We start from the raw sequence: 27684 nt of genomic DNA on the forward strand, positions 1-27684 counted from the left end.
TAGCATCAGCTGAACGTCCTGCTCGTCTCGTCCCTTATTTCCATAAAGAGAACAATTGGTGTGACAAACCCTTACCATATATAACTGTTTTAAGTCCGTTGTCTGAGTAGATTCACTCTCTTATCTCTTTTCTAAAAAGAATCTGGTCTACAGATGGTGAAATCATACAAGTACACATGCTCAAAACATTTACTTCAATAATAATGATTATATATGGCCTAAATAAACTAATATGGAACACAACATTAACAACAACACCATAATACAAATGACCCACGACACAGAACAGACAATTGACTGATATGCACATGTTATTTACAACGTTTCGTCATCGAAACAGTTTAAAATGTTCTTGAAAGATCTGTATTTAAATATTATAATAAATCTAGAACAATCAAACGTTGACTAGACTGAACTGTAAACTAAAAATATCATTCTTTCGTTACTGGTTCGATTTAAAATTTTTTAAATGTATAGCTAATTCGTAAAGCAGTTTCAATCTTTTATTCAACACGCTAGAGTAGAACAAATAATACCTATATAATACAGCTCAATTCTGGTTATACAAATTGGTTGTTTAGACTGATTAATCAGGTAATATGTTAAGTAACTAGGTGCCGAAGCTCCCCTTACTAAATGGGGCGTGGTGCGAATGAGCGCGCATTATCTGCACTACTGGTCACTCGGAGCTACTGTTAAGATTTAAATGTAATAAATATTTTTTGTATGAACATTCCTTCACTTATTGGAGACTTCGAGGCTCGATACATAAAACGATCAAATTGCTACTCATGGTACGTACGGTTACAAATACTGGTACGTATGTGCGCGATCGAAATAATATCTAATATAAAATTTTAATAGGTATTTATAACTTATGTAATAATTATTAAAAAAAGATGACTGACTATTTTGAACCTAATGAAAGCACTAATTGAGCCCTAAATAATAATTATACTAAATAAATATTTAGCAAAGTCTACAAGCAAGTCAATTGTATCACAGAAAACTTAATGTGGAAATTCCCAGGCAAAATAATATAAGACTTCATAAACTAAGATGACTATAAACGCTGCTTACAATATAATACAGCATATCTAAAGGCAAAGATTTTTCTTTAAATTACTATTGAATTCTCTAATTTACGAATTCTGTCATCTTATGGAACATATTTTTGTGTTAAAAAGATCTTTACTTTAAGCTGCGCAAATATAAAGTAAAAATCGATCATTGTATTGTTCTTACATAAAATTTCATAATTTGTTTATTTTGTAAACTAGTAGATATTTAAATTCATATTTGAATTATGATATCATACAGTTGTAAATGAATACCTATAATAATAATCCCTCCTAAGAAGAGTTCCTGTTTTGATATGAATACGTTTAATGCAACTATAGATAAAACTATTTTACAATTCGTTTATTATAATAATTAACAGGTACAAATACCGCGCTGATTTAAATATTTTACTCCTTATCTAATACATTATATTCACTATACATATTTTGTCATCATCACAATATATAAACTGAATATTAATGTTATTCCACGCTGCTTTTAAAAAAACGCTTAAACTCGTTAAAAACGTTGTAAAACGCGGAAGCTGAATTGTCAATATCGTGTTATCGCTCGCGCTTGCATTCCTTACTTGGAGAGTTCAGTGTATAAACAAATTTAATTAAATATATTCTATATACATTTAAAAGAAATCTTATTTCCACATGTGCCCCGAGCTTTGGCGACATATTAAACAACAATAACATAGTCAATTTGGTATTCCATTATACTTTTACACATATATTATCTTATCACCATATTAGTGTCATTTAAATTTGTACATAAATACGAATACTTATCGAGCTACCTACAGCAACACAGACAGACTCATCCTAAAATTGATTTGAACATTTTATAATACTTAGGTATAACAAAAATAAATAAAAAAACAAAGCGATACGATATTTATATGATACCTAGGTCTTAAGGTACAGGTGTAATTTTTAATTAGAATAAGACCTGTTATATATGAATATGTAAACGTATACTATGTTTTAATTTAAATTCGCAAAATTGTATGTTAGGTATGTATTTTGAAAATGATTATTACCTACTGTTACAGGTCGATACTATAGTTCGACGTACCCACTGGCTTCAGGGAATCTCGACCGTATCTCGGATATTACGGTCGAGTATGAGATAACTTGTTGTTACATAAACAACCTGTTTACTTGTTTATTGTATATTATTAACTGAATTGTTCGACATCATTCGAGAACAATCCTTAGAGCTATTAATGAGTCGTGAGGTAGGTATATCGTATGCTTCATCAGTTTCTGAGCATTCCTTGAGAATGTTCAGTGTGATTATAAGAAGGAATACAACTGTCGATATGTGTTATTGGAGATCTTGTAGTTATTGGAACCTAGTAAGAAGTGTTTTTCAGTTCAAATTTTATTGAAAACCATTTTTTATGTGAGTAAATAATGTAACTAGTACTCCCATAACAGTGAGATATGATCTGAGTCGTAACACGTCATCATAAAACGACCCATAGCATAGCGTACCTTTAAAATCACCATGACCTTTAAAAGTGGATGTTCATGCGCCTGTATTAACGCCTTCTTATAACAATATATATATATATAATTTTATATTAAAAATACAAAAACATTTCCCTATTTTCGTGCATAAATATGGGCAAAAATACGCACTCGGCATACTTAATGTTTACCTAACTACAAAATTATGCTTATGTATTTCAAAAGTATTGAATTCTTATTTCTTTGAACACAGTATGTTTGATATGACTGTGAAATGTTAGATCAGTGTTACACATTCGAAAATCGTATTTAAGTACAATTACAACAAATCAACAGTTAAAAACCTAATAGATAGATAATTAATATTCGCTGTTGTTTATTCTAATATAAAACAGATATTTAAAAATAACATCATGGTAATATTATAATAATATTGTATTGTAATTTTTTTCATGTTATGTATCTTGAGTCGCATCGACCGTAAATCCTGGTATGTCTTGTTCAACCCTCCGATTGAGGCTCCATCTACAGGATCTACTTTACAGTTGATAACCTGCTCAACTCTTATAATTGCATATTAGGATCGCTCTTACAACGGTTGGCTCAGTTGGTAGAGCGCTCGGAAGAGTACCCAAGAAGCGCGGGTTCGAGTTCCACATCGTCCATAAATTTTGGTACAAATTAAATGTATATTTTTTAATCCCAGACGTGATAACAAGTTAATTCATGACATTCTGAAACTCACCTTTACCATTCTCTGGTATAAGAGAGTTATGTAAGGGAACATGGGCTACAGTAACTACTCATTATGAGGTGACCACCTCATTCATTTCTAATTAGGTCGATACAAAATAATAGATTTTTATATTACAACCTCGGTTGTAATTTCTTCCTTAAGAAAATTAAACCAACTTTGTAGAGATCTCCTGTTTTTTACAGCGCTATAGAAAATAAACAAATATTTTAAAGCTTTATTATAAATAATTTTACAAAAGTTTCAAAAGCCCTGTCTATGAAACATTTTGTATCTGTATATAATAAGACCGATACCAGACAAACCGCCGTTTTTAACCTGCGCTCTTAAGTACGTTATTGCACAGCATATTCACAAAAATCATGTTCACCGGTACATTCTACGCTAGGCTGGTGAGTCGAGTCCCATATTCCTGGGCCACATCGTTGGCACATTCCCACTAAAGTGCAAGGAATTCGGACTAATTGGCGAAATTGATAAAGAAGACCTCGAGCTTTTCGGAGTATTAGTCGTCCATCCATGTACATAGCTGAAACGGTGCACAATTAATTATTTTATTATTTCAGAATTTTATTGTTAAAAATATCATTTAAATTTCATATGCTTCAAATGATGGGATTATCTATATCTATATATATATAAGAGATTTCCACGTATATAGTCACTCATCACGATATCTCTGGAACCATAAGCCGTAGAGACTTGAAATTTGGTAGGAATATTCCATTCGCCGAGTAGAGGTCAGCTCAGAACGGATTTTACGAAATTCCACCCACAAGAGTTTTTTTTTTATTATGAAAAGAACAACGTCTGTCGGGTCAGCTAGTAATTAATAAATTTGTCACTTTGGTCAGTTAGTGGCGTAGACGAGATAATATGAAAGTATGTTTACAAAAAAAACTATGGTACGAAAAAACGTTAAAGGGGTCTTAGTAGTTGTATCGGTTTGGGAATACAGAAGCTGGCAGATGAAATCTCAAACTGGCTGTTCAAGGTAAAGAGTATCTTGCAAAACGCGTGGTTGGGTAATGCCAGATATCAACTTGATGCAGGTGAAATTTCATATTTGTCTTACATATTTCACGCGATGTAGTGGTGGAATTCAGCTGTTGATATAAACCTGAACAGCTCCTCCGAGCACTCATTAACATGTTTTTGAGGTTGGAAAGGAAATGTAGAGACCAAGTCAACAGCCCTAAGAATTGCACGAAAGAATTCACACGAAAAAAGAAGTCAGGAAAGTATGCGAACAATGGCTATTAGAAATTTACTCAGCTCTGGCTAATAAACCTGTTATAACTGCGTATTAAAACATTCAGTGACTAGATAGACAGTAGATTTCCAAAGCAAAATTTCTATATATGTCATTGAATTTACATGACGATTAAGTAAGACAACAAAATAGTGTAATTTGGTTTCTCTAAATGCGACTGTATATATAAACGTACCCAAAGAGCTGAAGTGCAGCAACATTTCGTCAGTGTTAAGATCTTGTGCGATGACGTCATCGGCGTAGACCGCGACAATGGCCAGACAGAGGAACAGGTGGAAGTAGTCAGTCTGGTAGTTGGCCCAACAGGCCTCCCACATGCGTAGCGCAACCGCTTCCGTGAACTCCCGTTTGAAGCACCTTTTATGTAATAATAATAATAAAACTTTATTTTCAAGTAGCTGCAGACTCCAAATCATGTTACTTAGACTTAAAAAACTAAACTAACTACTTATTACTATTATTTGAGTCATTATTTCTCCATTCCATTAGAGATAGAGCAACAATTTTCAGTCTAACCGTTGGTGCTGCCCCTCATTCTGCGTACCAGATAATTACATCTTTTGCGCATAGTTGCCTCAAAACAATCTACTCGCGCCGTCGCAATCATCCCCGATGCACTACAGAAGCGAGGCAATATTTTTGCACGGAAGGTTTAAATGCAAGATATACATAACGGGAAAGAGAAGAGAGACCTTTGGTTTATGGTCTTTATAATACCTATATGGACAAGACATAAGTAAAACGTTAAGTGCCGACGTTGTTTATAAACAAATTTTAAAATCAAAGCACACAGTAACTTCACGTTTTTTATATATTTTTTTTCTAAATTACAACCATGCTGGAGCGATGTTTCTGGTTTCTCACTAAAAGTAGGTAGGTGTAATTATTATTTATATTTACTAAGTTTTATATCTCTAACACACTTTTAATTCCTTACTATCACCAACTATCTCTGTATAAAATTTTATCTACAACACTGGAAGTGGATCACATGCGACAAGAAAGTCCAAAAAAGGTCTTTGTCAAAGGTTGATCACACTTCACAGACTGGCAAAACCCGTGTTAAATCGCAATAAGGTGATGGTGTGTGTATGGTGGGTTGGAAGGACAGAACCATCGATTCGGATCTCTACTGACAACAGCTGACGAGGTTAAAGCAAGAAGTTGAGAAAAAACGGCCAGAATTTAATAAAGAAAGAAAAAAAGACAACGTTCGACCACATATTTTAGGTATCTTTAGTAACTCAGCAAAAGTAAAGAGAGTTTGGCTGGGAGGTGTTTATGCGTCCGTCATATTATAGCCCTAACCGTGCACCTTCAGATTTCCAGCTATTTCGGTCTCTTCAGAATTATTTATGCAGTGGTTAAAAACTAGACGATTGTCGAAACTATTTATCACTTTCTTTTATCAGAAGTTTCAAAATTTCTACAGCAATGAGATCATGTCACTGCCTACAAGTTGGCAAAAAGTCATCAAACAAAATGGCACGTATGCTGTAATTAAATTTAGGAAAACTTTGAAACAAAAGTCAAATTTTTCATTTAAAATACGAACGTGTGATTAAATAGTCATTAGGTACCTATACATAATTTTGGAAATTGGCCACTATGAGAGGGTATGTGGTATTGTGGTATTGAGAAATTACAAATGCACCTAATAATTACATCCAGTAAAATGGTATTGTGTTTGTTTTTTTTTAATATAAGACAAACGGGCAAGGGGTTCACGGAATGGTGAGTGGTGAGGCAACCGCCCATGGATATCCGCAACACCAGTGTTCAAGAGGTGTGTTGCCAGCCTTTAAGGAGGGAGTATGCTCTTTTCTTGAAGGAAAAAAGTCGTATCGGTTCGGGGAATTTCTTGCAAAATGCGCGGTTATAGAATGTCAGACGTCAACGTGATGCGAGTGGTACTTGGCATTTTCACGTAATGTCCGGTGCGGTGCGACGGTGGAATTAGGCCGCTAGAATCAACCCGAACAGCTCCTCTCAGGCACTCCCCGTGATAAATGCGGTAGAATATGCAGAGAGAACCCACATCTTTAAGCAATACCAAAGAATCAAGCCGATCGGAGATGACTTGATCGTCAATGATTCGAGCCGCTCTTCGTTGTATGCGGTTAAATGGAAGAAGCTGGTAGGTACTGGGGAGAACCCGCCCATAGTTTTTTTGGGTTATAGTGAGAAGTATCAGAGCCACGTATTGCTGTAAGAGTAACGCCGGTTTAGAAATGAATTTTTCTGTATATTAACTTTCAAACTCACAGCAGTATCCAGCGGTGACAGAACAACAATTCCATAGCGTCGATATGTTTCTCCAAGTGTTTGTAAAAGTGTGGCAACATTATCCTTATTAACTCGCGAAGATAACTCTGTAAGCAAAACATTAGGTACATTAAGTTTACGTCATTAAAATAAATTTGTATACACAAAACACACACTCTGGTAATAGCGCTCGGACGGGAACTGAGAGGACATAGCGGGGGTTGCAGTCCCGCGCCATTAATCATCAATAAATTTTTGGTACAAATAAAATCTGAGAAGTGAGGGATACGAGGTATGTCTTTTAAGTTTTTTCGTTTCCATATTTCCCGGCAATTTTGAATTTTGAACTGTTCTATATTCGAATGTGTTTAAATTTTGAATCTCAAAACAGTTGAAAGTATTAGGATTAATGCTATTGTTTAGTCACAGCGTCGATTGTAATCTGTCAGGTTACGTACGAAAATGAATCTTTCGAAGGAAAATATTCGTTCAATAATTATCTACAATTTTTGAAGATGCCTGACACGGCTTCATTGTTTTTAAGTGTGAAGTAAAGTTCTGGAACATCCAGCCACCACAAGTAGCGCCCGTTCACGTGCATTACATATTATATGTACCAGCCATCGCCTACCCCTACCACATTTTAGGGAAGAGAACAATCCAACCAACAACGCCGCCACAAGGAATGACATTTGAGCGAGCACGACGAAGCCTACCATTAAGTACAGTTCCTCATTTAAATTTTAAGTAATCCATTACGTTGTTGTAATAGGATTTTTGTATAAGCTTTGAACTTATTGAGCGACATTTCCAGTATGTTTTATAAAGGCTTATTATAAAATTGAACGTAATGACCGTTAATTATTTATCTTATAACTCAGCATGATAGTGTTACCAGTATGTTTTTGTTTCTGGTATTAATTATTGTCTTTCATATCATCATCAGCCGGAAGACGTCCACTGCTGGACAAAGGCCTCCCCCAAAGATTTCCACGACGATCGGTTCTGCGGTGCCCTCATCCAACGCATTCCGGATATCTTGACCAGATCGTCGGTCCATCTTATGAGTTGCCTACCAACACTCCGTCTTTCATATATCTTGTTAAAATTATTGACATTTTATGAACATTTACCAAGTTATTATCCATGTCGTTATCGGTGGGGGTGCAAACAAATATGGCTCTCTGCATGAGACCAACGAAACACCAGAACGCCTCGGCTTCGCATTTTATTTCACACAGGACCGGTGCCAATAGATCGCTCATTCCTTGAGTGTAGCTGCAAACAATAGTAAGTTTTAATATAAAAAAACATTCAAGTACACCTACCGAATATATATATTTACCAGTGGAAGGCTCCTTTGCACAGGATACCGGCTAGATAATGGGTACCGCAACGGCGCCTTTTTTTGCCGTGACGCAGTAATGTGTAAACATTGCCTACTGTGTTTCGGTCTGAAGGGCGCCGTAGCTAGTGAAATTACTGGGCAAATGAGACTTAACATTAAGATGATCGGCAGGGCTTATCAATTACCATCAGATGAACGTCCTGCTCGTATCATCCCTTATTTTCACAAAAAAAAATAGACAGGTACCTGAATATACCGTAGGGATTCGCCATTCTTTACAAGTTTGCTTTTAGTATTTATTAGTCTTACTACCAGTCCACGTCATATATGTACACACACTATACAACGCCATCCAAATTAGTTCTATGAATTTGAGCAACAAACCTACTTTCATGCACTTCCTAATAGGACCAAACCACCTCAATATTTCCTTTTCCATGACGTCAAAAAATCGAACACCGTTCTTTTATTACATTTTTTCTCAAACTGTCTTACTGTACTTCAATTATTCTACTTTCATTCTTCTTTATCATCCATCATTCATCATCGTAAGCTTGAGGACCAATACCAGCTCTGTGAAAGCCAACGTGGCTACAAGTTTTTAAATCACTTATTGAATAATTTGATATGTTTTTTAAATGATAATATTGGGGTTGAGCAGGTTATCAACTGTAAAGTAGATCCTGTAGATGAAGCCACAACCTGAGAGTTGAACAAAGCATACAAGATTTTATCAACATATCAATACGTCACTCGAACGGTTGGCACAGTTGGAAGTGCACTCGCACGGAACTCGAGAGGTCTTGTTTTAAAATTTTATTTGCGCACTTATTGAATATCAAAATCTAGCACTCATTTCAAATGAAATGGTGAAAAATGAAATTTGTAGCGGGTGCAAGAAACTCAGTGAGGCTTTTTAGCGATAAATGCTGTGTGGTGGTGAAGGAAATAAGTGTTACTTATTCTTATCTATTTATGTTATCATAGCTGCTAAGGCTCAAACGACCTTAGGAATAATAAGTTTTCTGAGTGACTGATTACTTGAGTGACGTAAGAACAGGCTTATATTCCAAAATGTATCGTCAAAATATAAAAATGATTTTAACAATTCAAGAATATGACTATGTTTTCCCAAATCATATTGCTAAATTACATATTGCATGAGAAACGCTGTCTTCAATATTTCTAAACCGATAAGACTTCAAATCCGCCTACACATCTCAAATGCTACGGCTACACTTGTACGTGAATGTTCGCTTTGTAAGATGAAACTTCGTTTTCGATCTACGACGAAGTGCCTGGCCACATCAAAAAAACGATAATTTATTTCACAAATTTTATTACTGCATCTTTATAATTTGGACAAAAGAAAAGAGCGAAGAAGAGAAGTAAAAGACGATTTGGATGTTGTTTGTACACAAAAATCGGATTAAGTATATCTACATTTAAATTGGATGACTTTTCCTTTCCCCATTTTGGCCCCTATTCCTCTTATATATTAAAATTTAAAATTATTGAAGAAAAGTTGCTTAACGTTAGAAAACAGATTAAATTCAACCTTACCTCAGTACTGGATTGTAAACAGCATAATTCAGTAGAATGTTTTTCATTATTTCCACATTATAATTATTCTCTCCAGCAAAAAATGGATTGCCACGATCCGTTCTCACCACATCCTTCTCAATTACACTCTGAACTGTTCTCCAGAAGTTGGCGTGTTGTTCTGGAGTCATCCTCTCCAGGCGTCGCTTGGTTATATCCTCATATTCCCTCGTCCTTATCTGGAGAATTATTTCTCTTTCGTCATACGTAGAATTATATGGATAGCAATGTAAAAGGAATGGCCAGACTTCTCTCCTTAACTCCTTATCTAATCCACCAAAGAAAACACATTTTCGTAGAAACAGATCGTCTTCTATAACTCCTTTGCTGTTCATCATTTTGCCGTAAAATAATTCTGGTGTGATTTTTGGCAGCTTGCCTTCCTCTGGATGCTGTTCAGACTTTTGTACTTCTGGTCTGCATACCATAAAATGTCTATAGGGTAGGTTTGGCTCCTCCGAACCTGAAAACGAAATTAAATATAAATTATTATAAACAATATGTTATGTTTTTAAAGTGATAACCCTCACTTCTAGGATTAATAAGCAAATAAAATTTGAAAAACAAAATTTTATGAATTATTTTATTGGTTAGAGCACCGGCACGGAACGCCGGAGGTCGTGGGTTCGAATCCCGCATCGTTCATAAAATTTTGTTTTTCAAATTTTATTTGTGTATAAATTATTATTTAAAATGTCCCTTATATTCATTTTAATGCATATTAATTTGTGTTTTGTCTTTTCCAATAATTTACTGTGTTACTAATGTATTATAGAGATTGATGTCTTTTCTAGTTTAAGTTTCTATCTTGTATGTTCTTCTCACGAGCTCTACTTTTTCCGAACATATGGTAAATTTAGTAGATATGTAATTTAAATTAAGTAATTATAATGACGATTCTAAAGTGCTTAGTTTAAGCCTATTTGAATAAAATTTATTTGTCTTTGACTGTTTAATTTATCCGTCTAGATAAACTCAAAAGCTAGAACACCTCGAAAAAAATACTGGCGAATTGTTAGCCTCTATTTCTATCAATTTTCAGCAACACACGTACACTAAAACAAATTGACTGACGTGTCATGAGTGTAAGACATAGCTGTTATGCACACTAAATAAACCTGGCCTGTTGTCGTAGCGTTGTCTAACAGCAAGAGTTTAGATGGAAACTTATAAATGATCTAAGCTACTATTACCAAAAGCCATACGAAAGGGTATGAATATGATCTTCTCACTCTTAAGTAACCCTTACGTATTTCTCTGCATTGTTTATTGCAACTCAAGTTTATTACTTTATTGCCTGAATGATGACTAATTAGTGAGTGACACTCGTCGAATTAATGTTCCGGCGTTGATGATAGAGCAAAGGTACGTAGTTTTATTATCTACTCTGAGGCATAGGACTCAGTTGTTGGTTGGTGGTCACCCCCCAATCATCACTACAAATATCCGCACTGCAAAGCCTCCGCCTTCAAAGAACGGACTCTTCTAAAACATCATGTCATCGATAGCTAGAAGTCAGCTATTGGGAGTGTGCCAACAAGTTCAAAGTTAAATTATGATGAAAAGTTCAAGTAATCTCGAGTATCATGTTCAACCGACAGACAACTGTCGTGGCTAATTAATGGACGTTATAACGTATCTCTAGTTACGGATACATCGCTATCACCCTTTAATGACAAGATCATATCTATCCATAGTTATGTCCAATATAGTTAGGATTTTTTTAGTGAAAATAAGGGACGAGACGAGCAGGACGTTTAGCTGATGGTACTTGATACGCCCTGCCCATTACAATGCAGTGCCGCTCAGGATTATGAAAAACCCAAAAATTCTGAGCGGAACTACAATTGCGCTCGTCACATTGAGACATAAGATGTTAAGTCTCATTTGCCTACGGCGGCCTTTAGACCGAAACACAGTAATGTTTACACATTACTACTTCACAGCAAATAGGCGCCGTTGTTGTACCCATAATCTAGTGGATTGGTTCGGGAAAACTGCCGCCGGTAATTGTTTTTAGAAAGTTTCTGTGAGAGGCAAAAAAATTCTCGCAACCTCGACTCTTCACTCCCCGTTATATGTGCGGTACAATTTGCAGGAACAGCCCACATCCCTACGCAAGAATAGAGTTGATCGGAGGTAACTTGATCGTCGACGATTCAAGCTGCTTTTCGTTGTATTCAATCGATTCAATCGAAGTACTGAGGAGAATATTATTGAGAATAATCTACATAGTCTTGTACTTGCCTGGAGTTAACTTAATATTGTGCAGTATAGAATGCCACCGGTGCAGCACTTGAGCCAAATGATCAAGTCCGCCATGATGGAAGTGCAGTATCTTGTACTGCGACTCCCTGGAGGCTACTACCAGCTGCCCGCAGGTGCAGCTGTCATCGTTGAAGAATAACCTCAGCGAACGCATTTGACTTAGATCCACTGAAAATCTGGAACAAACCAATAATTAAGGTTGACCTGATGATGAGGTGCCCGCGAAAGTAGTAATGTGTAAACATTTGTCGGGGTTAATATAATTTTTGGGTTGTGATATCCGAATGGATTGTAACAAACACCAAATCGTACGAGGAAAACAATACATTAGTGAAAATTGCATTCAAATCGGTTAAGCCGTTTCTGAAAAGGAAACCAAAAAAAAACTTATTTTTGTTAACTTTAAAAAATTATTATATACTAAATAATAAACATTAATTAACTTTATCTCGTGATTTTGCAAAGTACCAATGTGTATACAAAAAAAAATTATAGATAATATTATGTGAGCTTTTATGTGGTCATTTAAGTTAACAGAGATCGGAAAAAATAGTTAATTCAAAACTTAAATTATTTCTCTATGGGGATTAATTCTTACAAGTGTCTGGATGGTACCATAATTTATTATTTTTTTTTTATTAATATTTGTTGCTAAAAAAAATATTTTATGTGGTACACCGTCTTTTAGCGGCCATACCCATAGCTAATTTATTGAATTTTTGCATTTTATCAATAATAATCTTTTTTCAAATTTACTTAAATATTATTATTCCTTTGTATTTGAGTTATTAACGAAAAACCAAATGCCATCCTTTTTCCATTTCTTTTTTTTATGAAAATAAGAGAAGACGAACATGACGTTCAGTTGATGGTTATTGATACGCCCTGCCCATTACAATGCAATGCCGCTCAGGTTTCTTGAAAAACCCCAAAAATTCTGAACAGCACTACAATTGCGCAATTGAATATGTTAGGTCTCATTTGCCCAGTATTTTTACTAGTTTGTTACAATTTATTGTGCTAAATGAATTGATGTACTTACTATACAAACTAGACACACAATCGCCTAATAAAGGTCGTCAAAAATGTCCGAGCGGCGTATACGTATACATTAACTTATACAGATAACATTAAAATATTCATAACATTAAACATAATATTACATTAAAATTAACACCTTATTTCGTGTCAGTAATTTTCAAAGTCTAAGTATTGTATGCGCTCATAAAAAGCTCATTGATTATGGTGCGAAATATATTTTGTTTTAGCAATTGAAATGGAACTATTTAGGAAAATAATTAAAAACGTCAAGTTAGTTTACATAGTTTTGTTTACCTGAAATACGACATTCCACCCTTTTTATGTTTGGACATGCTGTTATCTGGACAGTTTTTCCCGGTACACTTTGTCGTTGCGTGGCGTTATATTCAGAGCGTGGCCGAAACACACCTGTCTAATAAACACGTAGGCAGAGTTTTGCTAGTCTAGTTGTTTATTGTACGCCAATGGCTAATTGCTAATACAATATGTATTCTATACATTTTTAAGGCGCCATTCCAAATTGGACGAGCCATAGCTCATATTTTTAGGAGCATTCTCAAGAATTAAGACATTTTTGACTTTGTTAACTAGCCTAAGTTGCGAGATGCTACTTTCTATAACATGAAGTCTTGCCTTAGCGAACAAAATATTACATTTATTTGGAGAATAGACAACAGTTGCATGTGTTATCTTATTCAAACTCATTGGCATGCTAGAGTTGATCAATTTAGTTACGTCCTGTGACTTTGAGAAGTGGAAATCATTCTTTATTAGGTGGTAATTTATAACAGTTGTATGCCAATATGACAAAACTACTCTGTATTGTATCGCAATAGGTCACTCTGTAACGATAGGGGTTTTATTAGTTAAATAAAAAAATAAAAAAAAATTTTGTTCCCATACTAAGAAATTTTATGGGAACTTCCACTTGTTTTAACTGTCGTGATTGTAACAATGACCTGAAGTGAACCAACGACCTAGAATATCACATTGCTAATACATACTATAAACATGACATCTCACGGACTTATTCTTTGTCACCGATAAACTATACAGCTATATTATATTATATGCGTTAAGGGCCGTTCCCAATATTCAGTCTATCTCCGGTTGTGGCCTAATTGAGATAAAAATCGTAACTATCGTTGAGTTTTCTGTCCCAATAAACTTATCGACGGTAACTCGTGTTATCCGTGCACGCTGTCTGTCAATGGGACGACGTATAGCTTACCAGCGATATAAATTTTGTATAGAAATTGCTATTCACTCATCCCAATATAAGGCGATAAGAATGACTTATCGGGTATATTGGGACAGCTTCAGATTATTGACAGTAGAAGGTAGTAATTTATCTCTATCTGTAGATAATATATTGGGAACGGCCGTAAGTATGTAAAAACTTTACGTTGAACATTAAAAAGAATATATTTGCTGTGTGTTCTACAACAGTTTGTACTGTTCCCGAATCAAAAAAAACAATTTTTAGAATTTTTATCAACTGTTTCTCTCCTTATCCGTTTGTCTGCATGTACCCATGTCAGGGCGAAATGCAAACATAGATTTAATTTAATTTTATATTAATAAGAAATTGTATTGTCAGAGACTGGAGGGACTGAAGAGCTAATCACTTCACGGATCGCCAAAGCACGACCAACGTTCGCACGGCTCCTATCCGTATGGCAATCACGGAAAATGACACAGTTAAGCTCAAAATATTCCGGTCAAACGTGAAGATCAAATTGATGCATGGCTGTGAGACGTGGAAGGTCACCAAGCCCATCTCTCACCAACTTTAGGTTTTCGTTAACGATACCTTCGAAATATCCTCGGTATTCACTGGCCCGACAAAATCCCAATCTGCCAACAGATAATACGCCGCAAATAGAGCTGGACAGGCCGCACACTCCGGAGGGATCCCAACCATATACCGAGGCAAGCCCTAGACTGGAACCCTCAAGAAAAACGCAAACGTGGCCGTCCAAAGCAAACATGGCGGCGCACTATCATTGATGAAGCAAAAGACATCGGAAAGATTTAGAGTGAAATTTAGAGAGATGCTCAGAACCGATCGCGATGGAGTTGCTCTCTAGATGCCCTCTGCCCCAGCTAGGGGATACACGAACTTAAGTCAAGTCAAGTAAGTCGTATTAACAAGAGGTCGGGACAGCATATAGGCTGTTGTGATGCGAGATGCATACAATTTTTATTCCTTTATAGTATCTACGCGTAAGTCAGCTCGAGCAGTAACTAATGAAAAATAACTCATCAGAACCAACGTCCTGGATACCACACGAATTTTTCTGCGTATTAAAAAAGTTGCTTCGTATTCATTTAAAACATAAAGGTAACCATTTATGAAACATTCCATATCAGATGGTCATAGACCATAGTTCCATCCTGATAAGTTAAGATTTTGCGTGGCTGCGTCTCTAATAGTATATTACGCACCCAGGGAGAAAAGTAGGTCATTCACACACGCGGATAAATAAGACAATCGCGGGTGGAAATGTCCTACTTATATCACATGTTGCGTATACGATTTTTTTTCCACCTGGATGAAAAGTTCGCTTTTAGTCCCTTATACGAGGGACGAAAAGTCATCCTGCCGGGAGCGAATCGGCCACTTTTGTCCCTCGTACCAAGGACTAAAAGACAATTTTTCATCGAGGTGGGAATAAAAGTGTTTTTTAGGTAGGTATATAGGTAAGTTGGTTACATATGGCTTAAGTATATACATATAAAGTACTGATATTTAAATAATATATCCATTGGGCGATGTATAATTATGCCTTTTACAACATGATACCAAAAAATGTACAAAACAAATGTGTGTTACGAAATTCAAAAGAATTGGTAAAGGTTAATAAAACATATACATATGACTTTCTTGACACCATGGGAGTGGCTTCTAAATGGCCGGCTCCTGTTACTGCTCTAGTGTCGCAAGAGAATGTGGGCGGCGGTGATCACTTAACAACACCGTGACTCGTTCGATTGTTTGACCTTCTCTTCCATAAAAAAATGAAGCGACCGGCCCTCAGCCTATTTAAAAAATATATCGTAATGAAATTTCTCGCCCCTTTCTTAAATGACTACCGGGGGGAGTCATTTATAAGGGGGAAGAAATATATATGAATTTTAATATTAATTTATACCTCAACCTTAATTTCACTAAAAACAGTTCATAACTCTATTAACTTAACAGAATAAAGCGCTCGGCCGCCTATCCGTACTACGATGAGCGTTTTCAAGCTCACACAGAAAATACTTAAATAGGTTGATATAGTTTCTGGTACAAGGTTACACCGCATTTCAACTATTTCTCTCATAATAGAATAAAGAAATATAAAAATTATAAGAGGAAAAAATGTGTGAATAGCATACCTGTTGTTAAGTCACCTGTTGTTAAGTGATTAGCACTTTATTTTTAGACCCAAACTGAATGTAAAAATGTAACTAAATTATAAAATATATTATTGTCTCGCCAATAATATAATAATATGGTCAATCTCCTTGCATGCAATCTCAATGCAAAGTTCTCGATAACAAGATCACCAGCCACCACAAGTAGCGCCCGTTCAAGAGCATGACGCAGTTATTACATAATATTATATCTGGACTCTAACCAGTGTTTGCCGATACTTAGCATTAAGATTTAGTGTTTGACGATTCTTAACGGTGCCTAAGTCTGTTCAGAGAGCACTGAAAGATAAAATGTATTTTTAGATGAAAAATTACATGTAGGTGAAAATTTTTGGAAAATGTTTTTAATTATAAACCAAATTCTACAGCATCCTACGGTTTACGGAGTATACTACTTTCAAGACTTTTTTGATGGTTGAGTTTGGGTTTCTAGGTGGTCGGTATCGAACATTTCCCATTCAGTTACATTGTAAGTGAGGTTTGTTCACTATGACGTGCCAACTAGGCATACGCGGGCAGGACACACGCGAGAGACGACCGGGTCACTAATAAATATTATAAAAGGCATGAAGTATATTATATTTAACTAGCAATATCCCGCGGTTGCAATAGCGTATATAGTGATCTCGTGGTAGTGGAAAGTCTACTAAGCACTATAGATTTATTTTTGCTAACATAAAAGTTTTATTTCACTTAGTTTTTATAATTAATGGGATAAGGATTATGGTAAGGGAAGAGGTATGAATAATGTGGTTTGATTATTGTAGGTACTTTTATCAACTTTTATAATGTAAAAAAGTAGTTATAGTAACATAACTACAGTAATTGGACATATAGTATCTCGGACTTTTTTGTAGATATTAATACTTTCTATAATACTGTAGAACATTTTTTTGTTGTATCATCAATAGTTTCTGACTGATTCTGATTTTTATGATAATATTTTGACACATTGGGTTGTATTATTGCATTTTTATTAGGGATCCCTATTTTTTTAATCTAATATAGCCTATGTAACTCACTGAAGATGCAGCTTTCTAATGGTGAAAGAATTTTTGACATCGGTCCAGTAGTTTTTGTGTGAAAATATTACAAAATTTACAAACAAACATACAAAAACACAAATTCTCATACAAACCTATTTATAATATAAGTGAAGATAGGTTAATTAAGTACTCGATTTTACCAGTTGGTTCTGCCGTGAAGCAATAATGTGTAAACATTGTGTTTCGGTCTGAAGGGCGCCGTAGCTAATGAAATCACTGGGCAAATGAGACCTAACATCTTATGTCTCAAGGTGACGAGCGCAATTGCAGTGCCGCTCAGAATTTTTGGGGATTTTAAAGAATCCTGAGCGGAACTGCAATGTAATGGCCGGGGTCAACCATCAGCTGAACGTCCTGCGCGTCCCGTCACTTATTTTCGTAAAAAAAAAACATTTCCAGTTCCAAATGGAGTATTGATGGATACTTACGTATTAAATATAAGTAATAGTAGTAGTATCTATTAGTAAATAACAATATTATTGGCTCGACCTATATTATGTTGTTATAAAAGACAATTTGTTTAACTGAATATAACTGGGTATTAATAATTAAAAACTGATTACGCATGACACATTTACATTATCACTTCAAGCGACATATCTAAAGCTGTGTTGATCTTATTTTTTTATGAGAATAAGGGACAAGACCAGCAGGACGTAATCGATATGATAAAACAATGCAGTGCCGCTCAGAATTTTTGAAAATCCCAATAATTCTTAGCGGCGATTCCAACTGCGCTCGTCATTTTGAGACATAAGATGTTAAGTCTCATTTGCCCAGCAATTTCACTAGCTACGGCGCCGACACACAATAATGCTTACACATTACTGCTTTACGGCTGAAATAGTCGCCGTTGTGGTACCCATAATCTAGCATCCTGTGCAAAGGTGCCTCCCACTGGTTTAAAACAACAAAATTTTAAAACAAGGCATGCAATAGTGCAAGAGAGAAGAACATATCTAATGGGGATATAGCAAGATGGAAAAGGAAAGCGAATATAATGTAAGTGTAACCGATTTTGATTGACAGGTCGTAAACAATCAGTCGCGTTTGGCATCAGCTTAGTATTTTAAATATTAAACTAGCAAACCACTAGCTGAAGCACAAATTGACTTATCAATTAAATAAGTCAACGTATAATTAGGCTTTTAGGTCGTCTATACGCCTATAACATTAAACTTTTCAGAGATCAAATTCAAATATTTTTATTCAAAATAGGATATAAAATCACTTATTGAAAGTCAAAAACTACCCATTTCAAAAGGTATGCCTCATACCTGAGAAGAACGGGCGCAACGAACTCAGCGGGCTTCTTTTTTATATAAAACTATAAAACAATGTAAAATCGTACAATAAAATTTATTATTTCATAGCTTGTGGGCGGTCCCAATCAGTGCCGTCATTAAGAAAATCATTTATGTTATAGTAACCTTAACTACACAAACGTTTTTTAACAATTCTTTTGATTATTCAAATAAATAAGTATTACGTTATCGTAATACTTTTGTTTTGAACATTTTCTGGGATCTTGTTGTAAAAGCATATACATCGCCCCACAAAAGACTTACTTAGTCGAGTAGTAGGCATTATAAGTATATATTTGTTCCTGGTGTTAACATTATGGCTACGACAGTTTCTAGCAAATTCACTTATGTACGTACATATAACATTATCAAGAATATATTGAGAGGCAAAAGTCATGATAATTATTTCTTTAAATTTTATTGTTAATGATTGTTTAGAACATGTTTTAGGAGCTTTAGGATCCGTACCTAACAATGATAACAACAGGTTCCTTAGTAAGATTCTGCTTTTTGTCCGTCCTTCCGTCCACATGTCTGTCATCAGGCTCTCATAAACTGCAATAGTTAGACAGCTATTTACTTTTGCTTCTTAATTTTTTTGGCTTGATGGCCTATCGTTGCATAGATGTGGGTTCGATTACGGTCTCTATATGAATAAAATATTTTTTAATGTTAATTAAATGTTAAACCTTGTGAGATTAGCCTACTAGGTGTAAGGGAATAGAAAAAGGAGAGATTCTACTAAAATAAATTTACACTAAATTATATAATACTAATTCACAAACTTTACTCACAAATTATCTAGAAGCTGGCAACTACTGCCTCTTTTATACTAATTTCGTGCCAGGAAACGATCAATTACATAGAATTTACATTTAAATATTATGAACTAGCTGACCCAGCAAACGTTGTATTACCATATAAAGTAATAAGAGAAAAAAACAATGATTAAAATTTTTGTGGTATACAAAATAGATGACGACCGATTTTGAGACCTACCAAATGTTATTAAATCGTACATAAAACAACAATAATTATTATATTCGATTGCCATCTTGCAACCGTATTTCTGTGGATGGTTCTGAGGACAGAATAATATAAATATCGATACAAAAATAGGTGTTGATCAAAGATGGGTGACAAAATTTCATACAAACCGGTTCAGCCTTTTCATATTATACTTTTTAAATCTTCTCTGGACATCCACAATTAATTATAGACCAAAATTAGCCAAATCGGTCCAGCCGTTCTCAAGTTTTAGCGAGACTAACGAACTGCAATTCATTTTTATATATATAGATAAACACCCGCCCGCCGTGCGGCCCAAGATGTGAAAGATTAACCGCATCCTCCACCGAAGAATCACCGGAAGAAGAATAACCGGGTTATAATGTGATAATTCGACACATGTTTCGCCTATACACGAGGCATCTCAAGAGCCGATGACTCCGAACTCCTGAAGAGAGTCTGTGCTTTCTGCATGTAAACTAACAAAACTTAGAGAAATTAGGACTAAATATTCATAACATTATTTCCGTCAGTTAAAAGTTCAATCCATTAATCATCTTAGAATTTACATGTATAGATATACATAAATAAAATTTGAGAGCCTGTATGTAATATTGAAATTACCATTTTTCACACACACATATATACGGTATACATCAAAATAACATTTTTAACAATTTTTGTCTGTCTGTCATTGGGCTAAGCATTGCCAAAGTAAACACACCCTTACCTTCGGCATTTTAACGGAGCCCGTCTTTGTGGAGCCGGAGAGCTGTGAACACTGTCAGGAAACACTAGATTATGTTTTAGTGCAAGAAACTCCGGTGTACTCATCCAATTAGGGTTACACTCGTCGCACGAACTCATCGATAATGACCGGACACAACCTCCAGTGACAGAGTCAGGGGTCAGGTCGACGTTCTCGATATTCGGATTCGCAATTGTAATGTTCACTGATGTCATAGACTGCGATCGAACGTGCCTATCGTAATCTAATATCTGCTGAGATTCCTCTTTCTTTAAACTTATATCCCTTGTTGAATCTGTGGATTTAACAGTTTGCTTTGAAGACCGATCTTGAGTCGAATAATTTTGTGTGTATCTTGTATCACTGGATTTAACGCTGTGCCTATCTGAGTTAGAATTTAAACTGATCGTGTCGGATGAATCCGAAAAAGCGTTGTCGTATTTTCGAGTTTTCGTCCCGCTTGGCAGCTGCGGTATATCTTTCGGATGGGACGGTTTATTGATTCCGCTAGCCAAGTCTTCACTCGAGCCTGTTTCGACAGCTGACGGACATTTCCGCAACGTTGTATTTGGTATCCAGTTAAGGAATAACGTTGGCCGTTTCGAGTTGTTGTGTTGATCTGTAAATACTTTGGTGGTTATTGTTAAATAGCCTGGATGGTGGACAATATCCAATTCATGTCTTGCTATGGTTGGCGGATGAACGCACACGTTATTCTTGCAAAAGAGGATCTCATTGTCGACGTAATCGGGCGGCTCCTCGTCGAACTCTAGGCCGAGGAAATAACTGGACGCTCTCTTAATGAGTTCAGGTAGCGGCATTGTTTTCACATTTCACGGATCATACACTCGTTTCCGTGGTATACGCGGCGTGTTCATTTGAACGCTATGTGTATACTGTCTCCGTATCGACCATCGCGCATGCAAACACTACATAGCTATTATGATAACGTCAAACGCTCGTATTGATCGACTCACAGTTCGCGGCCAGTCGTACCAGCTGCGAGCCGAGTGTCGAGTATTTGGCCTTATTGAAGAAAGAACAATTCCCCACGCTTCCTTATTTATATCTATTATATTATAAAAAATGTACAGGAATGTAATAAACTATTTTATTTTGATTGCATTTCGCAATTGGAACATTCTGATTAGATTTACCTGAAAACAAAGCAAATAAATCGATAATTATTATCAGTATGCATATTTTATATACATAATATTTTATAGATAAAAAGGGCAAATTAGATTATAACTGAACTGGTGTTGTTGTGATATACCGCCCACACTAGCTTGCAACAACAGAGGGTAAGACAAGGGCTAAATTACGCGCCTATTTAAAGTGAAAAGCGCCTATTTAGGGACCGCACCGTGGATTGGCCATGGATTGGCCCACAATGACGTATAGTCGCAACATAAGTATAACATTACAGAATTCTACACTGAAACCTGGCTTTTTTAACGAGCTTGGAAACTAATTAATATTATGACGATGAATCACCCGCGACGATATTAATTTTAATATCAACTAACCTCGGGATACATTAATGTTGCATAATTAAAAAAAAAAAAATCTATTTTATCTAGGTGATCGGTGCGAATACCTCGCACGCATTATTTTTTCAAACTGAAAAATCTAAGAATATATTAAAAAAAAGGCACAACCTAAAATCATTTGTGAGCGTAATCCGAGGTTAAAAGAGCACAGCAAATAGTGGCAAACCTGAGCCTTAAAAATCTGAGCTAAACATGGTATTTGAAATAAGGTATATAAACTCACACTTCACTGGGCTTGAGTTTATCCTCGGTAGTTTCAAGAACTCGTTTCGTCAGAAAACCATACCAAATATTGCATTTTAACACGCTTCTGTATCAACTCAAATTTGAAATTTTTAATAAAAACCGTCAGCCTAGTGAAACTCTCTAACAAAAAAGCGATTCACTCGATTGTATGAAACGTGCAGTCATTAAAATTTTATAAATTGATAGATGACGGCTTTAATATTGTAAAAAACGGAGACAGCTGAAATTCACTACATTTTAAGCTGTTTTCTTTCAAACTTAGCCGGATTATAGTTCTTCGCCAATTGCCATACTGTAATTACTACTATTTCAAACTTATGTCAAATCACTGCACGTTACTTACTAAACTAAGTTCCAATTTTTACTTAGGCAGTCCCAACTTACGTAGTTTTGCATCCTCTTTGAAAACTGTGACGTGTGTTTGTAAAGGATTTGATGGTTTTGTAAATAGACTCGTCAACCTAACCGGATATACCCTAAAGATACCTATTGTAAGAATAATCCAAATGACAGTTTTGACATTCTGTCTTTTTTTAATTTGACATTAGGCAAGTTTATTGAATCTTTGAAATTACGAACACACAGAGTTCGGCAGTGCCCCAAGAGATTTAACTGATTAATACAAATTACAATATTTATAAAAAAGGCTTACTTTAAAAACTAAAAACCCGACTGCGTTTCGAAACCTTAAAATAAGAAAATCGTCATACGCGATTCCATTTATCTTAGTAAGTTAACCTTGTACCTGTCGGGACCCATTCTAGAAATGGAGGCATATTAAAGTGAGAGTGAATCCTATATTACCTACATTGCATTGACTAGAAGGCAGACTTGGGCAGGTTTTTAGTTTTTAAAATTACCGTAATTTTTTTAATTATATTACTGAATGAGTTGGGCTTTTATCCATTAAAACTAATAACGCCCATCGCGTGGAGGTACTCTTATCTTGTTTTTTTATATATTCATTTCAGTTCATATCCGGTGTCAGTTTCACAGTTAATACGATTCTAATGATTCCTTTGAAGCTAAAATACAGCCAAGAATATAGTGATTCTATGAAACATGCAGTGATTTTATATGGCGGCTATAATTCTTTTAAAACGGAGATAGCCGAAATCCACTACGTATTAAGCAACTGTTAGCTTTCAAACTTAACCGGATTATACTTCGTCGCCATATTGTATTTACTATTTCAAACTTATGTCGAATAGAAAAAGCTCCAGTGCTCTTTGTATATTTTATGTTTTGTATGTGTAAATTAGTTCAAACTTGTTTATATCCCTGAATCATTTCATTTGTGGTAACTAATTAGTGACAAAGTAAGTGTAACACAGTAAAAATATTACTTAAATATGAACAAAGTCTCTTGTGAAATATGCCGGTTAGAAACCAGTAGAGACGAAAAAGAGAATTCATGGCTAATCGATTAAGCTCGGTGAGAACAAATTTAATTTTTTTTTTAATAATTACAATTATATTCTAATATAATTTTTTCTAAATATTATATACCTAAAGATAAACAGTAGTGCTGCTACTACTACTATTCAAGTATCGATAAATTTATAACTCAACGTAATTTTTTTAAGAAAGTTTATCTGGATGTATGAAAACTACTATTCTCTGGTGGTTTTGCTTCTGAATTTCTATGCCAAGAGTACCAAGTTAATTCCTGGCAGTAGTACAACTTGGCATGCCACAGTAAGTTTGTATAGAATTACAAACTACAAGTTACTGAGTGGGATTGGGTGTTGCAATTTTCTCCGATCCCTGATACACAAGTAGGGCAGCGTCTTGAGTAAATATATTTTTTTTATATTTTCAGTTGCAGGCAATGGGAAGCAGCAATTGGAAATAAGAAAACTGTAGATGTACATCTTTGAGAATAAAATGAACCTTGTTTAATTTGATACTGAAAGCTATGTTTATAATACTATGCAACTACAAAAAATATCAGGAAATGGAATATTTCATAACCAATAAAACAGCATCTTTCATTTAAATTCCTTTATGGTATAAGCGTTGTAGTAGTTCCGGATATATCCGTATGCTTAGTTCCAACGGTTAGGTAAAATATCGATTTCGATAATTCAATATTCCTAGAATCGGACATCCCTAATTCTTAAAAGCGTGCCCAATATTTGAATTTGGCGCCATAAATCCGCCTTTTTTTTATTTATACTACAGGCCAAGCATGACTAAAGATATATAACGCCTATAGCTAAAATATAGTAATATTCATTTCATAAAGAGCAACTCTTAGAGTAGACAAATTATTTTGCAATTAATTGACTTAGTAAGGCAATAAGTTAACAACAGATTGATCAAATGTTCAAAGAAACGATAATTATAATAATTTTTTGTGCTATCATTGGTAAAACATTGAGAGAGGACGGATTTCCACATTTTCCTTTCCACATCGGACAGTGCCAATGGGCACTTGATTTTACAAACACGCAAGATCGGTAGTGCCGTATTGCACTGTTTTACCTCACCCAGTTTTAGCGCTTATTACGTGTACAAGATGGTCTATTTACCTATGCAATTATAAACGAATGAAATCCGATACAGATTTTGATTCGTTACGATACAAAGCCACCGACATTCGACGTCTTATCTTTACAAGTCAGCGCACGAAGATTGTTCTTTGTGGAGTTATACCTAAGAATCTACAATTGCTTTGTCTGCTTGCTCCCGAGGTGGCAAGCAGACGTATTATGTCTGTATAAAACACTACCGTTGAGTGGCAAGCAGACATATTATGTCTGCTCGCGGGGGGGAGGCGGATTTATTTTTTTCGTTAAATATACACTGAGTAAGACAAGCTACACAATATACCACAAGAAAGGCAAATGCTAAGAAATTCAGAATTCTCAAGCAGTGCGAATTAGAGCACCCGTGTAATAATAACGTAAATACACGTAAGCATTTGTGTAAGCATGTGTGTGTGTAATGGTTTTGTGTCCACGACAGCCAGTTTCATATACCTTTTTTCAATAGTTTTTGTTTTATGGTGTACATGTTTTATATATTGCTGAAAAGGTCTTTTCATTGCCATTTTGATAGATGTTGTATGAACAGAAAACATAAATTATCATGACAAATTCTACAGGCTAAAAATCTAAGAATTTTATAATGAATTTCTTACCCCATTCTAATTTTTGCTTCAAACAGTATTGGACTTTATAAATAATCTGATCTAGTATTATTAAAAAAAATCTAGATTAAATTTCCTACCGAATGGTATATAAATAAAAGTCTAGAAGCTAAATATCTATTTATAAAATCGTTTTGGAAAAACCTCGTTTAGCTCCTAACGCGAGCAATTTCTGTTGATCATCATTTTCGTGGGTATGTTTCTGCAGGAATATATCAAAATATTACTATGAAGGTGTAGCTGTACCTACAACCAATAATATCAATTAATACAAATGTCTAATATCTAACTTATAATGTAATACCTTCGTAGCATTATAGATCATAGAAATATTAATCGTGCATATTAACTGTAATAAGCGTATGCCGAAAGATTCGTTCTGAAAAGAACATTTTATTTTATATACCCTAATATTAGTTCTGATAAGAACCATTTCATAATGCTGTACATCTAGTCATAGAATCATGCAGATCACCAGTACTCATCGAAGTATTAGCATCGTCACGTTCTATCGAAGACCGCAGATATACTCACGTGATCAGTCATATGCTCCGCGTTACACAAGCTCTCAGCAAGGCCGAGCGTACTCGACTGATGCGTCGGGGCGTCGATCACTATTCATTCAATTTTAATCAATGAGCGACAGAGTAGGTGCTAAATGCTCATTGACATCGGATGATCGAGATTCGACGCGAGTTTACACAAGCGCGCGCTCGCTGGCCGGTTTACTGAGATAGCATTAGTTTTAGAGCGAGATAGAACACATAATATTATTCTCAATTCTTATTGAATGAAACGTTTTACTATTGGTCAAAATGTAAGCTTTAGTATTGGTGTGTATTTTCTAAACTTGTAAATATTTTTTAAGTAACAAATAATAACAAATAACAAGTAATAAATATCTTCTTCCGCATATTCCTCACAGTCAAGCAGTTGTTTTATTTAATCTCCAAACGCTCAGTCTCTAAAAAGGCATCTATATTTTGGTTTTATATTATAAAGAACATATAATGCTTATTACAAATACATAAAAGTTAGTAAATAGAACAAGTAATTATCATTATTTATTCTAAATATACCTATTTTTACACTTATTATCGAAAGAAAAGTCTGTGTGAAATAAAATAAAAACACAATATGAATAATTTAAACATAGTCTTATAGCTTGTTTCAATAGCTTTCAGTGACAGTCACTCAAATCACCCTAGTTATAAGCATTTTATTACTACACGTAAAATAATACGCACGGGGAGAACGCTGCGCGAGCGCCGAACGCACGCCGAACTGAGGCGAACATTTTAAGGCGGGGGGCGCTGTTTTGTGTCTGCAGTCTCGCTAAATCTCGAGAACGGCTGGACCGATCTGGCTAATTTTTGGTCTTGAATTATTTGAGGAAGTCCAGAGTAGGGTTAAAAGGGGAATAAATATGAAAATCCTCAGAATTAAATAAAAACAACGATTTGATTTTCCTATGATGTGTCCCCTGTCGTTCAGAAATCAAATTAAAATAATAGTTTAATATGAATAACTTATTAGTATTTTTATATCTTTCTAACTTTCCCTACTACTGAAAACTAGGAGGTAAAAAAATAAACTTAATTTTAGGTAACTATACTTGGTATATTAACTAGAGTTGTTAACTATCTATCAGATTATTTTTATGTAGATTGATAAATCTTAAGTTTTGTCACAAACTAAATTACTGAACATAAATACTGATTGTTTGTGAATGTGAAAAATTTTCAATGAGGTATAATATATGAGATGATTTCATTAACAATTAACACATTATTTATAATGTTGGAATTCTTTATCACATCTGCATTAAATGAGTTATTGCGCACATTTTATAATACGAGCAATAAAAGATTAATATCAATCTTTTTACAAAGCATGAAGCAATACAAAAGTCCAACAACGACCACACCACATTGCCGGCAATATAATTTATAATTATATACATTACGTTCACAACCGATGCGACGCGACGTGTTGGTCCCAAGTGACAGTTTCTCACTTATTTTAAAGATATTATCAAATGAAACTGAAAAATATGAACTATTGATTTCTCCCTTCTATTGCTCAAAATTTTTGTATGTAATTTTGTA

General features: G+C 35.0%; 1 protein-coding gene across 2 annotated transcripts; it reads right to left on the minus strand.

The window, feature by feature from the left end:
• Positions 1-175: 175 nt before the first annotated feature.
• On the minus strand, positions 176-27620 carry LOC126969417 (TBC1 domain family member 16). Of its 2 annotated transcripts, none has more exons than XM_050814824.1 (7): positions 27543-27620; positions 12033-12229; positions 9747-10248; positions 7969-8113; positions 6836-6942; positions 4746-4927; positions 176-3826 (listed from the first exon to the last, which is right to left on the minus strand). In XM_050814824.1, exons 2-7 carry the CDS (start codon positions 12205-12207, stop codon positions 3633-3635), a joined length of 1305 nt encoding a protein of 434 aa, XP_050670781.1. In that variant the 5' UTR covers positions 12208-12229; positions 27543-27620; the 3' UTR covers positions 176-3632. The 2 variants fall into 2 exon arrangements, with proteins under 2 accessions (XP_050670781.1, XP_050670780.1); XM_050814823.1 differs by lacking the exon at positions 27543-27620 and adding an exon at positions 20606-21780.
• Positions 27621-27684: the final 64 nt, after the last annotated feature.

This window comes from Leptidea sinapis, chromosome 18, assembly GCF_905404315.1.
Source record: "Leptidea sinapis chromosome 18, ilLepSina1.1, whole genome shotgun sequence".
NCBI classification, from domain to species: domain Eukaryota; kingdom Metazoa; phylum Arthropoda; class Insecta; order Lepidoptera; family Pieridae; genus Leptidea; species Leptidea sinapis.